Genomic DNA, 18214 nt, shown 5'->3' with positions numbered 1-18214 from the left:
GCATTAAACATATAGAATGTGAATAACATGCTAATGAATAAAGAAAAAGAGAAGGAACTTCCAGGTCTCACTTCATTATATTCTCAGAGGCTGTCATGGGTCTGCCACGTGGCCCTTGGTGACAACAGTCCATGAGATTGGGGTCACAAGAGAGCCAGGTGCCTGGAATCCCTGTTGGAGAATTCACTAATTGGGAAAAGTGGGATTTGGGCCTCACCATCAGTTAGCCCATGACAATTCTTAAGTGTTAATTAAAATAAAAATGAAGGTAGCACATTAAATATAGGATGTAAAAATTTTATCTTACACATCTTAAATAAATAAAAATGGATCCCATATGACTCAGATTCCGAGAACCATCCTGAGTCCATTGAAAATGTCTAGTCTCTCCTCCTCATCATCTGAGGGAGCTGCTTGTAAGTCCCATTTGCCTCATTGCAGATACATGATAATGAGGTTTCTCCTGTGCCTGACTGTCCATCCCATCCCTCTCTGGTTTTGGACTCAGGGTCCTGACTTCTGATTCCGGGGGCCTGCGGTGGCTTCAGAGATGTGGAGTAGCTTCAGTACCCAAGGCTTAGCAGATGCCCCTCGCTTGTCTTCCCTGCTGAAAGTGAAAGCCCAGATTGACCTGGGCTCAGCTTCCTCCTACCTGCAAATCTTCTTTCCAAAACCTCTAATCTTGCTTCCCTATCAGCCTCACCTCCTTTCTGTCAATCCCCAGTGCCCTCTTTTTCTAATAAACTGAAACAGGAATCCCTCACAATTCACATAAAACTCTTGTAGTAGCTAAAAAAGAGTCGCAAAGCAATTGACAATATGCTGGGCTTACCTTACTTTGGGTGAAGAGAACTCAGAGGCGGGGAGATGGGTGTACTGAATCCCTTGCTTCTATGATAAAGAGATTTACAGTAAGGTGTTATCATGTGGCTTGACCTTGGCTGCATTGTACTTGCATAAATACATATGTGCATACAGGCAGTATTAGATTGAATTGCACCAAGTCACTGGAATAGAAAGTGGATTGATATGAAAGCAAGGGTCTCTTTATTCAGATTGTATCCTGGGGCCTTTAGTTGTAATCCAAAAAGCACCCTAAGTGTTAGCTGTTGTTCGGACAGTTCAGCTACTTTGCAGCCTGTTTCAAGGTGTGCTTGTATGTGGGGAAGCACTTTGTCATCAGTTCCATTTAGGGGCCCACACTGGGAATCCCAGCTTTTCTACATTGGAGGCATATGTGGATGGTACACATTGCTCAGATATTCAGTCTTTTGTCCTGACATGATTATTATATAAAATGTAGACCCTGATGTGCCAGAGGAAGCTCTTACCACTCACTCCTTTGTCTTTTCTTACCTTCCCTGAATGTGTGAGTAGATTTTAAGGATCTGTGGTTGGTTTCCCATTGTCCTGGTGTAACCTCATCGTGTGCACATCCTGTCCCCTTCCTCATTCACGTGAGTTCTCCATCACCCTGGCATGGCCTGAGCCAGTTTAGCTCCCAGGAGGTGTGGGGGTTGCCCCTGGCTTGACGGACCCCGAGCAAGCTGACCGCCATGATGCATAAAGAGAGAAAGAACTCTGCTAGTTAACCCTCATCGTTGCTGTCTTTGGTTTTCACCTCACAAAATGAAGGACTTGGACAATAGGATTTTTCATTATCTGATTCACTTTGTGCAGGTTGAGTCCATTAAGGAAGACTGTAACATTATTGTGGCAACCTGATTATTTTTAATTAATAACTTTTCCAAAAAAAATGAGTAAGAAGTTGTAATCTTTTCAAAAATACAGCCAAACATGCTGACAGTTGCATTTCTCCATCACATGGTAGACCAACCAGACTACCACTTCAATTTACTGAAAACAGAAAAGCCTCAGGGAAGTGACAAGATGTAGCTTTGTCCCCCCAAAATCTAGAGAATTGAGTCTTCTACAAAATATTACGTATCATGTATCTGTTTCTCACTTCTCATCGAAGGTAACTAATATTGGCAGATACGACCCTGAACTTAATTCAGGAGAAATAGAGTGGGAGAATTATGAGTGTTGGTTCTCCAGAGAAATAAAATTTCCCTAGGATGTCACCCTCAACTCCTTCCCTGCAATGTGTGCTAGAACGCCATTTTGGAAACTTCTAAGCTTTCCTTTAATAAGTATTTGGTTAAGGCTAGAATGACTTTTTTTTTTTTTTCTGATTCTAAAAGTTTTCATCTATTATACATTCTGCCCTAGTTTCTCTTCATTTTGTTGTGCTTTTTCACTCATTTGTTGCCTTTCATGTGGAAAGTGAAGCCACAAGGCCTGGCTGGGTTCCTCCCACATGCCTTGTCTATGGGTTAGCAGAAGCTGCAGCCCAGAGTCGGGATACACGTGTTCTTCCAGCTCTGCCACTGTATCTTCTGTGGGGCCCGATTCTGTCCCTCGGCCTCACTGGGGGTTAATATCCTCTTCTGAGAATGAGAACACCCATCCATCTCTTGCCTCCCCCAAGGATGTAGGGAGGATTAAAGGCAACATTGAGGGGTGCCTGGGTGGCTCAGTCATTAAGCGTCTGCCTTCGGCTCGGGTCATGATCCCAGGGTCCTGGGATCGAGCCCCACATCGGGCTCCCTGCTCAGCGGGAAGCCTGCTTCTCCCTCTCCCACTCCCCCTGCTTGTGTTCCCTCTCTCGCTGTGTCTCTCTGTCAGATAAATAAATAAAATCTTTAAAAATAAAATAAAATAAAGGCAACATAGAATCAAGAAGCGAGAAAGACATAAAGTCCACTGTAGGTGGGTGTGACCAAATCCCTTCCAGCTAAGGACAGGAGGTGAACATTTCATCCCCCAACAAGGAGCCCTAGTTCCCTGCAGACAGGACTTGTCTCCTTCATCTTTGTGTCTGCTTCCTCAGGGCTCTGCAGTGCTACCTTCCTCTCTTTTCCCTCACCTCCTTCATTCATTCACTAGCAAGAATTGAGCACCGGAGGGTGCCAGACACCAGGTTGATGTGAGCGTGAGAGGATCCAGACATTGCCTGAGTCAGGGGAGCTGGTCTTCAGTCTCCAGTGGAGAGGGCTCCAGAAATCCCACCAGGTGCCCCACAGGAGTTAGCCACCGTCCACCTGCCATATCCAGAGCAGGGCCCAGCTCCACCTGCCCTGACATGGGAAAGTGAAAGCAAGAAGGGAAAGCGAGAAGTGGAGAGGAGGTGTTGGGGAAAGAACAGGGGGCCTTTGGGTAGGCTTCCAGGCTGAAAGCAGGCCAGGCTAGGCTAGGAAGGAAATGTCTTATTCTGGACTGAACTGGAACTTGGATCAATGTTTTGGATTGGACATTCTGATGGAAGAGACAATTCTTGTACCTCAAGTTTCTCCAAGACTTTGGTGCCAGCCCAAAACTACGTGCCGGTTGGGGAAGGATGGCCGACAGAGCAGTTTAATGGGATCAGTGAAAAGGAGTACCGCTGCTTGATCATTGCATCATTGTTTGTGATACAGGAAGTGCAGGTCATCTGGGTGGGCTGTTTCACAGAATATATCAAAATAACTCAGCTGTTATGTCTCTAACTCACTTCGGTCCTCTTACATTCATTGTTTGGGGGACAAAGAGAGCACACATTTAGCTGATGACGAAGACCTCTCAAGTTTATATTTCGGTTTATATGCTTTGTTGCATTTTACCTAGCCATTACATTCTTCATCTAAAGGGCACTAAACTTAGGAGTGTGGCTCAGTGACTTTACCTTTGAACACACCTGTAAAACGACCACCCTGATGAAGATATGGTAGCATCCGAGGGGCCCCTCCCAGCCCATGCCCCTCTTCCTGGGCATTGCCCAATCTTCTGTTGGTTTTAGTATTGTTCTTATTGATATTACGTACTTTTTCTATATTAAGGATAAGACCTTTTATCGGCCAATTACACTCATTTCCCCCAGTTTGTTTTCTTTCACTGTTAACACTATGTATGATACTTGTTACATATACATGCTTCTCCCATTATAAGAGGGCTTTATATATACTCTATCATGTAAAAATACACAAATACACTCACACAGACCCCAGAGTCTCTTTGTTAGAATCCATATTCTGTAACACTTTCTGAACACACTTAACAAATAAATGGAGTTTGGGGTCTAAGACAAGAATCAGTGGCTCTCAGAACTCCACTTTGTAGTCACGCACAGTAGTTGAGGTGAAAGCTTTCACACCTCCAGAAATCCCGGTCAGAGCTGACCTCAGGCCACTGTGTCCATGTACGGATGTTGGAGCAGAGGGACCTTCGGGAAGCCCCCTGGAGAAGCAGTGGGGCGATGGTGGAGGAGCATATGGGCTTCAAGGTCAGAGTTACCTGGATGGAAATCCCCTCCCTCCCATTTATCAGCCGTGTGGCTGAGCAAACTATTTACATCCTCCAGGTCTCCATTTCTCCTTCCATCTAAGTGTGGACGATGTCACTTCTTTCTTCTAGCGATTGTGAGGATTACGTGAGGTAAGCTGCAGCCCAGAGTCGAGATACACATGTTCTTCCATCTCTGCCACTGTATCTTCTGTGGGGCTTTACGTTACAGATGGCTGCTCCTGGCCGAGCCCTGTGAGGGCCTGAACCCAGGCAAATGGTGTTACCCCGATTGGACCAGTGAAGCGATTAGGTCTCAGAGAGGGTCAGTTACCGCTGTCCAGGTGAACCTTTTATAATGGTGGAAACATTCTGTATCTGTCGGGCCAAGTAAAGTAGCCACATGTGGCTAATGGAGCACTTGAAGTGCAGCTAGGGTGGCTGAGAAACGGAGGTTTGAATGTTATTTAATGTAGTTAAATTTAAAAAGCCACGTGTGACGAATGGCTCTAGTATAACCTCACAGTCCTAGATCCTTCGGAAGCACAGCCGTGAGCCAGACCCAGCTGGTCTCAGAACTCGGCTCAGAACTCCTCCCTCTCTCCCGCAGGGCCCCCTTCCTCTGAAACAGGAAACTATGGGTCATCTCCGCGTGGCCCCAACAATAAGCCTGCTAAAGAGGGGCACACCTCTGTTGGGTCTGTAGACAAAACAAAACTTTTAAGTAGCATCGGTGTTGGAATCCCAAAGAAGATGATGGCTCTTTCCCAGTAAGGGAGCGTACCAATGAGCATCCTTGCGTTTGGGCTTCAAGCCTGCAGCTTCAGGCCCGGGGTCCAGTGGGATCATGCCCAGTTGATTACTTGAGGTGGGAAAGTGGGTGCTGCTGGGATGGCAGGGACTTTGTGTGTTCAGAGACCTCAGGGATCAGGGTGTCCTAAAATGAGAATTCAGGTAGTTCGTCTCTTCTGTTAGTTATCTCGACAGATGACAGGGGGCCCTTTTTTAATTTTTAAATTTTTTGGCATTGCTTAGTAAGACACTAAATCTAGCATCAAATTAGAGCACTAAGTTCAGATTTATTCTTTGTTCCAAATCTGAAACGGAGGTTGGGCCAAGGATGAGCCTAGTACAGACTTCCAGTGTGGGTGGGAAAATGAAGTGTAAGTAAGATCCAGCTACTGACTAGGCAGCTCCTGTCGACCCTTCTGAGAGCACTGAGCTGCCTTCCGGCCTTGTCCTGCCCTCGGACTCAGCCCCTTCTTATCTCCACCTGGTCCTGCCAGTCTGCCATGGGGGGCTCCCCCATCCACGATTGCTGCTCAGTTTCTGCTCTTGTGTCACGGCTCTTCTTTCCACTTACAAGGCTGTCTTCAGAGGACAGATGCCTGATCTTTGAGCTCTTTGCTGGAGAAAATTTGCCTCCCTGGGCCACACCACTCTCTGCACTGTGTGGGTGCTTCCTGTCCTCACGCTCCTGAAGATGCCCAGGCCTTTACAAGCCACTCTTCCCCAAGTCCTTACCACAGCTCGATGAGATCTCCTGACGTCCACTCCCGGGGAAGATGTGTAGCCAGCACTGAGCTAGGAGGACGTGCCATTGCCTTCCATAGAAACGATCTCTGAACCAGTCTGAGCTTTGAGGCTGTCTTAATTATGATACGGGGCACATAGTCTTTTATAGGCAACTTGAATACATAACCCTCCACTTAGAAGGCATAAGAAGGGGTTCTTATGCACAAATCTGAATGATGAGACTTGCAATGGTTTTGTGTCTTTTTGGTGGTGTTGGTGGTGGGGTTTTGTTTGTTTTTTTACCAACAAATACTGTATCGCTTACTAATGTGTCAGGCACTGTTCCAAGCAGCTTTCAAATAGTAAGTCATTTACCCCCTCACTTCAGCCTTTTAAGGGAGGGCAGGTAGGTATGGTTATTAGCCCAGCTTTGCAGATGGGGAAATGGAAGCCTCCGGAGATGAAACAGTCTGCTTGAAATGACACAGATAGCAGGTGGCAGAAGCAGGCTGCACACCCAGGCTGCTGGCTGCCCAGCGCAGGCCCTAACCCCTGATCTCGCTGGCCAGCTCTTGGGGTGCAGACAGCTTGAAGGCAAAACGTACAAAGCCACTTCTGACTCAAAAGGGCGAGAATATCATGTGCTAACACTGACAATGCTTTTGCTATTTCTAAATCTTTCCTTAGAAAAGTTACTTCTGTCCCAGAGTCTATTCTGTGTCCCTTAAACAAAGGATGTATATGGTTTTATGGAGCAGAGCCCTGCCTCCCTTCTGACAACCAGGGCAGCACCTTCTGCACTCGGACAGTGATTTATAGGCTCCTGTGCCAGCCCCTCCCCGCCTCCCCCCAGTGCTGGCCGTGGCAGGAGCTGAAGCTAGTGCGGTGTACGGTGAAAGGTCAGGAGACCCCAGACATCCCACCGAATAGGTGGATGAGGATGCTGCCTCCTGCTCAGCAGCCCCAAAGTACAATGAGGCTCCTGTCGCCTGCCAGTGGGTGTGGATGGGGATGCTGCGAACAAGAAGAGAGAATTGAGTTGCAATGTGAGAAGCTGACAGCTATGAACTATTTCTGTTTAATGACAAATTTGTTGTCTCCTGCTTCAACCTTGCAAATCGTTGTATAAAGGCACTAAGTGGGAAGATAATCAACGGGCTACACACTTTTTTATGTTAGTCTCATCTTTACTAATTAGCGCCCATTCACTTCCAGTTGTCCACACCATTTCCCCTTTGACCTCTGCATGTCCAGGCTAAGAAATCCCAGCTATCTACCAGGTACAACCAGTGTTTGCTCCCAAACTCAGATTTCCCATGAAGGGAAGCCAAAGTGAGAGAATGCTCTATTTAATTTAATTAGGCCAACTATGTAAGTTCCTTTTGGCTCCTCCTGATTTCCTGGGCATGTAGGCTGGTACTTATTTTCATCACTATCGTATTCGATCCTGCTGTATTGTTTTATCAAAATCTGTCCTGTCCTTCCCCCCCCCCCCCCCAGAACAGACTGCCTTGGGCATCACATTTCACTTGAGTTCCAGGGTCAAAAAGGACTCAGGTGAGGAGAGAAGTCTGGAAACCTGAATTGTAGTCTAGATTCCAATGTAGCTTACCATTTTCCTCATTCATAAAACTGGCAAAATGATCTGTAAGGGGTTCTTACGCACAAATGAATTATTTGTCAGAGTGCTCTAGAAAATATAAAATAAAATATAAAATCAGAAACTGTTATCTGATAACTATGGATTTTCTTCTTCTTTTTTTTTATAATCCTGAAGATAGATTTTCTCTTTTTTCTGTGGTCCAGGCAAACAACCAAGTAAGAAGATCTTACTTCCTTTGACTGCTTACCAGAGTTGTTTCTTATCTTTTGTACATCCCTATTGTTATCCTTTAAACTCTCCTTAAGCTTTCCATGCATGTCTTTAAAAACAAGAAAAGAAAACTCAGTGAGAAATTAACAACAGGATTTATTTAAGTCTGTGTGAAACAGAATTAAGAGTTTAGGAAACCAGTGTGTTAAATGGAACTTATTTTCAGTTCCCATTGTTGCCAAGACAGAAATTTAGCTTCCTCTGTAGAACCAGCGGGATTCTTTAACCTTCTGTGGATGGCTTTCGTGGACAGAAAACACTGATAAACACCATACGGAATTTTATATACATCAGTAGCTTCTTCTTCCAGTTTGCATTCTACATGCTCATAATCACTTGTGGACCTAGGGGGTGTTTCTGGAACCTGTGGCATGCAGGACTGAGTCCTTGGGGCCCTTCTCTGGACCAGCGCCCCTGTCCCCCAGGACTCCAAGGAGCCAGCTCAGCACTGGGGCATTAACCGGTTTGTTCAGGTCTTTTTTTTTTTTAAATTTATTTATTTGTCAGAGAGAGAGAGGGGGAACACAGCAGGAGGAGTGGCAGGTAGAGGGAGAAGCAGGCTCCCCACTGAGCAGGGAGCCCGATGCAGGGCTCGATCCCAGGACCCTGGGATCATGACCTGAGCCGAAGGCAGATGCTTAACCAACTGAGCCACCCAGGCATCCCTTTGTTCAGGTCTTAAGGTGTTGCCTACCTGCTGCCCTTTTCCTTGTGCTTCCTCTCCTGCCCATTCTGCTTCCAGATGCCACCAACCTGTATCTGCTAATGTCTTTGCATAATAAAGTTTCTTCCTGGATGAATGTCAAAGGTTCTACTGCTGCCACATTCCTGACTGGGTCTGTCTTCTCCATGGGGAAGGGGATGAGGTTTGCCTACCAGCTTTCCTTCCCTTTTATGGGTCAGGGCGTGGAGAACAAAGTATAACTTATAGACCACTCTTTACTAAGACTTATTCTCGAGTTAAAGTCAATGATAATTTTGTTGGCATGTGGCATTAACTAAGAAAATTAAAAAATTAAAAATTAAAAGCAGGCCTTTCCAAACTGCTTTTTTTTTTCTCTAATTTTTGTCATTGTCTTGAAAGCTACACTCCTATCAATTAACCATCTCTCTAGAAACCAGTGGAAAACATAGCATCTGGAAAAATTTTTCCTTCTTCTGATAAATGCTTTTTAAATTGACTGATTCTCTTTTTAGACATATAGATGTAAGCCTGGGAGTTATGTGATTTCAAGGTTGTGGGCAGTATTTAAAATTCTTCTAAGCGCAGCTCTTCAGGTCTAAAGGCTGGATTTTAGCAAGTCATTCAAATGCAGAATTGTTTGTTAGAAAACGGTCGAATAAATTATTTTCTGCATGGCTTCTTTCTTTTCACTGAGTTGGTGTCATTCATTGCCATTTGCCTCCTCCCAGTTATTTTTGTCCTAACATATCTTCCACATTTTGCATTGTGCCTTCCTCAAGTAGCCTCCCACCTCACATCTGCTAAAATAATTTCCCCAAACGCCAGTTTAAGAAGAATTAGGTAACATATTACCACACATCTCAAAGTCAAGTATCCTCCCCAGAACTTTTGTCCATTCATTCAACAAATATTTGAGCCCCCACCAGGAGCACCTGTGCTTACCAAATTTGGGGCTTAATTATATCTGGGCGTTACCACCTCCTCCTGGTGCATAAGCTGCTACATGCTGATCAGTTACACATTTTCTATATATTCTGTTTCTCTCTGGAGATTCTAGAACCTTATGAGTTAAGTGTTGAACAGGTATTGGAAAGTTTGGAATCATTGTGAAGTTGCTTTGTTGGGTTTTATTCCAAAGGTAATGCCCTTCCTTGTGTCTTTTGAGTAGGTTGTTCCTTTTGTAGGGCAAACAAAGAGGCTTTTAAAATATCTTTGTAGTTAGGTGATGGGAAATGCTGGAAAACCCTGCCTTTCACTTTTCCAGCGACAAACTGTGATTCAGCGTCAAGGTTGCCCAGAGGTGGCAAGAAGGCCAACCGGCCAGGGGTGGTGCAGGTGGGTGAGAAACAGGTGCAGGGCAGGGTCCCCCTTGCCAGCTGTTAGCCAGCGCAATCTGCCCTGGGATCAGGTTCCAACACTTACTTCTGAATAAAGTCTCCCGTCCTCAAAAGAACTGAAAACCACACTAGTTTAGAGGCTTGTTATCTCTAGTTTATTAAGATGAGGAATCCAGAAACGTGTACCCTCAGCCTATCAAGGTTGATTTGCACAAATCTTGGGAAGATTGCTCAGCATCTTTGGCACAGTTTCCCAGTTGACAAAATGGCCCAGGTCTAACCTAAATCTACACTACAATGTAAATTCTTCATCTTCTGTAGTCAAAGACAACAGAAAGCAGTAGCGTGCTTTTCATTTTCTTGAAAATCATTGTCAAACTCCAGGCTCTTATTTTTGAGCCTAACCTATCCTAAGCCCCTTCTTTATGAGCCCACTGTCCCAGGTTTTAAAACTATTTATGTGGTTTTGCTCCATTCTGCAGTATTTTTACTTTCCTTTTGAGAACTCTGGCCACGGTCCGGAATACACTGTACTGATTACAGTGAGAAAATTATTCTCATAATTCTCTTTACCCTCAAACTGTGTTTATGGAATCAGATTTTCCCAATGTCCTAGAGTTCCCTTGGCCATGCATAGTGTATTACTAATTAGTACCCTGCTCTCCTGAAAGAATGAATGTAATCGTCTGCATGCCTCAGCTGGGGATTTAGTGTCAGCGGGCTGGAGAATCTGATTTATTGCATCACACATTATTTTTCTGTTGTATGATCTAGTCTTATTAATACAAACCTGAGTTTCAAGATCTCCATCTCAGATGGGTGTTAGTATAGGTGGGAAATAGCTCCAGACTCAGTAGGGCAACAACCAGCTGTTTGATAATGTCTTTCAGCCCAAACTGCCAGCACTAAATCACTGATAGTCACTGTGGACAGTCTGTGGTGTTAGCAGTTAGAAACTCAGGTTTTCCGCCGACACTGCCGAGGTGGCGTCCTGAGTCTGCCACTTGCTCTCTGTGTGACTTTGAACAAGATACTTCGATTCTCTGTACCTTAACTTCCTTGTCTGTAAAATGGGAATAATAATGATTGTAACTGTGTTAAATTAGATCATAAAGTGATTAAAATATCATCTAGTATGTGGTGAACTCTCACCAAGTCTTAGTTACGATAATGACCCCAGGAGTTGCTCACTAACCTGGGGAAAATACTGCCTTTTAATCGCTTATGAATGTGTCGGAGCAGAGTCAAAATCTTGGTAAAATAAACTTCTCTCGCCAGAGCTTATCACTTGAGGAGGATCTAACATCATTGGCTGGTAATCCCTCGTCCCTAAGCATTTGCTTTGTTCCCCGATAGTCCGTGTGAGCTGTCCCCTCTTTGCAGGGGTTCCCGGAGCTGCATTTTGCCGGCCCACAACCTCTCCTCCGACTGGGCGGGGTTAGGGCCGCCGCTCTCCCCTCTGCAGACCCCTCTCCCTGGGGCTCCAGGGGTTAGTAACGTTTCCTTCATCTGCCCATCGCCCACCCTGCTGTCCTCTGCTCTGCCTTCCCCACCCCCCGACGTCATAAATTGAGGTGCTCAGGAACTGTTGAAGGAGTAAGAACTATCGTCTCCCCTCTTTAGAGACCGAAATGTGAAAGTCTCCCATTTTCCGGGCTCTGCACCTTTGGAAGCAGGGTGGTTTCTTCTTTCTGATCTTCTGTCTCCTCATCTCCGCTTCAAACATTGGGAAACAAAAACTAACCACATAAGCTGTTGCTGGGATGGCTTGGGTGACTGCGTCAGGTCCTGTTGGACGCGCACGGCTCGCTGATCTGGGGCATGAGATACCCGACAGCAGGCAGCTTCCCCGCGCAGGGCCCCGCTCGCTGCGCCGGGCCCCCGCCAGCTCCGAGCAGAAAGGCGATGCGGACTCCCGCAGAGCCGGACGACCCAGGAGCGCCATCTCGTGAGCGCCCCTATTGCTGCCTCCGAGAAGGAGCCGGTGTTCTTCCCCCACGGAGGATTCTCATTTCTCATTTCAGGGCCTGGGGAAATGCGACCAAAAATTAGATTCCAGATAATTTAAAAGTGGCTGTCAGGCAGACTTATTATGAATAATCTACCTCTGGATTTAAATAGGGCAAGTGCCTTTTAGCTGCTCCAGATTTCTATTGAAGTAGTAGCTATTACGTTTTGAATAGGGACTTTCAAATGGCCAATTCTGCATTTTACATGCATTGGTAAAAAAGAAAATGTTACATTCTAGGTAGTACATCAGAGGATTCAGAATTTTTTTTTTAGTCAGTTTTTGAGGAGTTGTTTTTTGCATGAATTTAAAAAAATAAACAATGGCAAAGTCTTGCTACTGAAAGTGTAATCAGCATCGCCCAGGAGCTCATTAGAAAAGTATCCCTGTTCCAGACCTACCACATTAGAATCTACGGTGAGGGGCGCCTGGGTGGCTCAGTTGGTTGAGCATCTGCCTTTGGCTCAGGTCATGATCTCAGAGTCCTGAGATGGAGCCCTACGTCGGGCTCTCTGCTCAACAGGGAGTCTGCTTCTCCCTCTCACTTTCTGTGCTTTCTCTCTCTCTTAAATAAATAAAATCTTAAAAAAAGAATCTGCGGTGATTCGTGGGCATACTGGCAGACAGGAGCACAGGTTACCACAGTCAGATGGACGACCTGTGTTTTTGTCTGCTCGCTGGTACCTCCTTCCTTATGATCACATCCTTTCAGCCTCAGTGGCCCATGTGTGACCCAAGATCATAGGTTCCTGCCTTGTCTGCTCCTGGGTCAGCCAAGGGACAACTGAAATCATGCATAGCATGTCACTTTGGACGTGGGAAAAACCTGTGCAGATGTCGGGGAAACTATGCGTGAGAATTCTTACACTTCGTACTCGGCCATCATTGGGTAATGCGCTTTACCTCAGCTACATCATCAGCAGAGCAAATAGTCACCTGTAACCTTCATCATGCCTCAAATACTGTCTGGTCAGATTCCACCAAGTTTTCAAAGGTCTCTCTCAGGCTAGTCTTTCCAGAGCTCAGAATAATAAAATGACATTTTATTTTCCTTAACAAGACCTTTAACACATCTTGCTTTCCTGGGGTCTCAGAACTGTTTCCCCTGTTGAGCCCAGGATGGGGCACAGTAGGTACTCAGTGGAGCTTGTTGATGAAACTGCTAATTATCCCTCAGCAAGGTCCAAACACTGGCCTGATGTCTTTCACACTAAACCACTTAGCATCAGATGATGGGCATCATTAGAGACTTACCCAGCTACAGGAGGACTCAATCATCTCACCAGTAAATACCAATATTCATTAAGGAAACAGATTCCTGATGGCTGAGAAATCCTTTGGTAGTGCTCCTTTGAGTGGTAATAGTGAGGTTATTAGCTGTTTACAAATATTCCCTTCGCCTTGAAATGGGGGAGGGGTTGGACAAATAAAACACAGTAAGAAGATATTACTCTCTTTTCCTTGCATACATTTTTAAAAAGATTTTATTTATTTATTTGAGAGAGAAAGCGCATGAGCAGGGGTTAGGGGTAGAGGCAGAAGCAGACTCCCCGCTGCATGGGGAGCCCAATGCGGGGCTCAATCCCAGGACCCTGGGATCATGACCTGAGCAGAAGGCAGACGCTTAACCGACTGAGCCACCCAGGCGCCCCTACTTGCGTACATTTTAGAAGAAAAACGCATAGCCAAGAAGCTGTTGGACAATAAATAGATGAAATTTTAGGAAAACATATCAGCTGAAAGCCTGAGAATGCTAAGAGATATTAACCTCTGTGTTGCCGCAGGCCCGGTTGGCTCCTGTTCCAAAGAAATGGTACTGATTGTCAAGCAGTAAAAGCGAAATATTGAGAAAAGTTTGTTACACAGTTCTCCACCCAACTGAGACACATGAATATCCAACTCAAATTAGGGCAGACTGTCGCATTGTCTGCATTTTGTGAAATTATGGACTTTTTTTTTTTTTTAAAGATTTTATTTATTTGACAGAGACACGGTGAGAGAGGGGAACACAAGCAGGGGGAGTGGGAGAGGGAGAAGCAGGCTTCCCGCCGAGCAGGGAGCCCGATGTGGGACTCGATCCCAGGACTCTGGGATCATGACCCGAGCCGAAGGCAGACGCTTAATGACTGAGCCACCCAGGCGCCCCAATTACGGACCTTTTTGCCCCTAATTTACTAAAATAGGAAATGTGTGCTGTTTTCTTTTTACTGGATTCATTCCAATTAGCAATGTTTTCTCTAATCATTTAAAGGAATTCAGAATGTCAGTGCTTCAAAATTACTTTCCTTAAAGTTAAAATGTAGTTATAACGCGTCACTTTATGTAGGAGGGAAAATACACATTCACGCCTGCACATAGAAAGAGAGCATATCAGGCACCTGGGTGGCTCAGTCGGTTAAGCGTCTGCCTTCGGCTCAGGTCATGATCCCAGGGTCCTGGGATCGAGTCCCGCATCGGGCTCCCTGCTCCTTGGGAGCCTGCTTCTCCCTCTGCCTCTCTCTCTCTCTCTGTCTCTCATGAATAAATAAAAATGACAAAAAAAATCTTAAAAAAAAAAGAAAGATAGTGTATCAGAGTAAGGACCTTGAAAGCAGGACATAGCAGCATGCAGTTCATCTCTGAAAACCTGACCATCCCAGCATGCTGCCTGTCGGTGTATCGTAAGAATGCATTTAATAAAAGACTGCAAGAGACATGATGTTACCTTTTTAATTTTTTTCAAATTTTTTACCTTTAAAAATTTCAAATCAAGAGAAAGATGCCAGAAAAGACAAAGAACACTAATACCCATCTACGGTCACTCATAATACTTAACGTGCTCACCGTATTTGTGTTCTCTCTCTCTCTCTCTCTTTCTGTCTTCTCCCTGCCCTCCCAAACAAGGACCTGCTCTTAAAGAGCCTCAGTAAAATGATCAAATTCAGGACAATTTAACATTGATAACATTCCCAACTAGTACATAGTCCTGACTCGACTTTTGCCAGTTGTCCCAGTGATGCCTTTTTATCATTTTCCCCTTGATCCCGGATCTAATCCAGATTCACATGTTGCATCCTCGTGGTCCCTTCGGTGTCCTTTAAAATGGAACAGTTCTAGTTTTTCTTTGTCTTCCAATGCATTAACATTTTGGAAGAGCACAATGCTTCTTCACAATGCAAATGTGAGATGATGCATTTTGGGGAAAAAAATAACTGATGATTTTCACAGAGCATCACATTAGTAGGTACCTGATGTGGGCTTGTTCTGTTATTGGTGATGGTAATGGGTCACTTTGTTAAGGTGACGTCTGCCAGAGTCTCTCTTTGTAATTAACAAATCATTTCTGGCAGGGGCGGGAGGGTACTCTGACACTATTAATTCTGATTCCCAAAAAATTTCAGCATCTGCTCAGTTGCCTGATCAGTTATTACTGCTTTGGGCAAAATAGTGATTTTTCTAACTCTTTTGTTTCTTTGCATTTATTAGTTGGAATTCTACTCTAAAGAAAAGTTTCTCTTTCACCCTCTTTCTGTATTTATCTCTTTATGTCTTTGTGAGCATCAGTAGGGATTTACAGGTTGTGTTGATTCAGTTGTGAATTACTTGTGATCACTTATCACTGTCATGATTCATTTTGATGCTCATCTTGTCCCAACTTTGCCAGTGGGCACCCCTTCAATCTCACTCCTGGGCTTGCTTGATGCCCCATCAGTCTGTGAATGTCATTTATTCTTTAGCCCTTAGCATACCTGTATTGAAGTTCTTAGTTCAAGTCACTGCCCAAATGACAGATTTTATTCTTGCAAAAGATCTTTTTTTGAGCTACTGCTATGCCCCAGTTACTGATCTGACACATGGTCCAGTGGGAAACCAGACCATTATTTCAGCCTTTACAAAACAGCAGGTTATGGTAGAGGGTACCATGGGAGCATCAAAGCAAAGCCCTTTAGCCCATTGGATTTAATAAAGAAGCTCCTGGGAGAAAGTTGATCACCTCCTAGATGTGAAAGATGAGTAGAAGTAAACGTGGGGAGGAGGCACAGTGGTTCAGGCTAAGGGAAGCGTTTATACCTTTGAGGAATTTTCCCACCCCCCTGGGGGCCTGTCAGAAATACCAACAATAGGACCCCATCCCAAACCAATGAACTCAGGATCTCTGGTGGGGAAAGCAATCCTAGGGTCCATATATTTTAATTTGCATACATAGCTTCTAGAGATTTTATCATGAGAAATGGTGTCACGTATCATGGAGCTAAAACCTTTGCAACTAAAATTTTACAAGATGCATTTTATTTTGTAGGATTTTGAACTCAACAATGAACTAAAGATGAATGTCCTCAATTTGCTAGAAGAAGTTTTGCGAGACCCAGACCTTCTTCCCCAGGAAAGGAAAGCCACGGCGAATATCCTGAGGTAAAATGCAGTTGCAGGGGCCTCTTAATGACATTGGTTGATTCGTGCGATACTCTAGAAAATAAGATCCTATCAGACCAGGAAGATGCATCTTAGACTCCTGGGGGCAGCAGGGAGACTGCTGTCACCACAAAGGGTGATGTATCATCTTCTCTTTTCTGGGGGGCAGGTTGGTGTCTGCGGCCTCAGGAAGACTTGGCCTGGGCGCCGTAACTCGTGTGGTGTGCAGGAGTGCAGTTGCTCCCGTCCGTGGGGGCAGACAGTGGCTTCCTGCAGAACCACAAGTGAAAAGGGGGGTGCCTTGAGGATCCCCTCCTGCAGCCCCAGCGGGTACTGCAGAGAGAGGTGGTTTTCCTGCCCTCAGTTCTAGTTGTTGATCATAAGCTCACGTTTATGAGCAGGGCGGTAGCATTTCTGCGCAAGTCCCATGCCCCTGGTTTGTGGATGTACCACCTTCTAGTAGTTACGTGTTTTCTCTGTCTTGCTTCACCGGTCCTAGACCAGTTTTACTGACAACTTATCACGTTGGGATTCCCACATCATGTAGGTTGTATAAAAGCTCGTAGATGTGATCAAAGCTTGGACACGAGAGACTGTTTGTGGCTGTCGTTACACCCAGCATCCAAGCAGGTAACAAGCTTTCCTATAGCTTCTTGAACTCATAGGTGGATGTTTTTCTAGTCTGCTCTACAGGAGGACTAGACATTTCAGTTACAGTTTCCTCCCAACTTATGGCCATATCATTTGTCCCTACTTAGGGATGGGAAGCCCAGCATCTATCTGCTTGACCTGGTAGCCCTTTACCATTCTTGCTTCTAGTTCCATCTTCATTTATAATCTCTGGAAAGAGTCCTTTCTTTCTTCTAACCTTGACTATATTGTTTCTTTGTTATCCAGAATTCCGTATAGAAGGGAGTCCACTGTAGCTCCGTCTACTGTGTTTTTGGAAGTCCCTCTCTAACTCAGCGATGCTGGATTTTGGTCTAGCATCTTAACAATTGGCTCAAAAGTGATTCAGGATCCCATCACCGGACCCTTCTTTGGTCTAGGGGCTCTTGCAGGTGGAATGTGTCTGCCCCAAAACAGATATGTTGACGTTCTATCCCTGAGTACCTCAAAATGTGATTCTGTTTAGGAATAGGGTCATTAATTAAGATGTCATACGGGAGTAGCATGGGCCCCTAATCCAATATAACTGGTTTCCTTACGAGAAGATGGCCACGGGAAGACAGAGAGAGACACAGAGAATGTCGTGGGAAGATGGAGCAGAGACTGGGGTGAGGCAGCTGCAAGGCAAGGAATACCATCTTGCTCTCAAACCCCTGAAAGTTAGCAAGACACAAGGGAGGATTCCTCTGCAGGTTTCAGAGGGAACATGGCCCTGCTGACACCTTGATCTTGAACTTCTAGCCTCCAGAATTCTAAGACAATAAATTCCTGTTGTTTTATGCCACCTAGTTTGTGGTACTTTGTTAGAGCAACTGTAGGAATCTATTAAGGGCCCTCTTCACTTTGTCCACCCTGTGAAGACACCTAAATAAGCCTAGGGCCTCTGTTCCTATGTTTATTTTCAGATTTTAAAATCGTAAATACATTTTCAGATAAAGCCTGGTTTCAGTTGGATGAGTGGTATCTGTAAATGATTTCTATTCCTCTTTTCTTTATATAAACAGTTTATTATGCTGTCTGTATTTCAAATGCTGATATTTTGAAACTGCTTTCTAGAAGTTTGTGCCCCCAGGGACATTTGACTGGACAGCCGTCAGGGAAGTGAGGGTGTTCAGACTGGGAAAGACTCTCAGGATTGGCAAATATGAAACCCCATGTTGCCCATCCCCTCACAACACCCATACCAGACATTACCAATCAATCCTAAGGGCTTTCTGCCGACACGGTGGGTGAGCTCAGAACTCCGTTGTTAACTGGCATGTCATTAATTGGAGTTGGCCCTTAAGATGAATCCTATTTACCATTCCAGGCCTTTATTATTTATCAGGCTTAAGATGTGCAAATTCTTTTTGTTGAATAAATGACCTGAGAATTAGAGGTGTGGGATCGATAAGAAATAGAAATTTTAGTAGATG

At 44.9% G+C, this 18214-nt stretch overlaps 1 protein-coding gene across 5 annotated transcripts in view; it reads left to right on the top strand.

Annotated features, from left to right (window-relative positions):
• RASGRF2 (Ras protein specific guanine nucleotide releasing factor 2) overlaps positions 1-18214 on the top strand; it is a 235114-nt gene that overhangs the window by 191484 nt on the left and 25416 nt on the right. For all 5 annotated transcript variants that reach the window (XM_081826629.1, XM_081826628.1, XM_081826627.1 and 2 more), the window contains one exon: positions 16018-16130. In XM_081826629.1, coding sequence (XP_081682755.1) covers positions 16018-16130 — 113 coding nt within the window. The remainder of the gene's footprint in view (positions 1-16017; positions 16131-18214) is intronic.

Source organism: Leptonychotes weddellii, chromosome 7, assembly GCF_054177405.1.
Source record: "Leptonychotes weddellii isolate Sample4059 chromosome 7, ASM5417740v2, whole genome shotgun sequence".
Taxonomy (NCBI): Eukaryota; Metazoa; Chordata; class Mammalia; order Carnivora; family Phocidae; genus Leptonychotes; species Leptonychotes weddellii.
The sequence above is the reverse complement of the archived record's forward strand: the minus strand, read 5'-3'. Positions and strand labels throughout refer to the sequence as shown.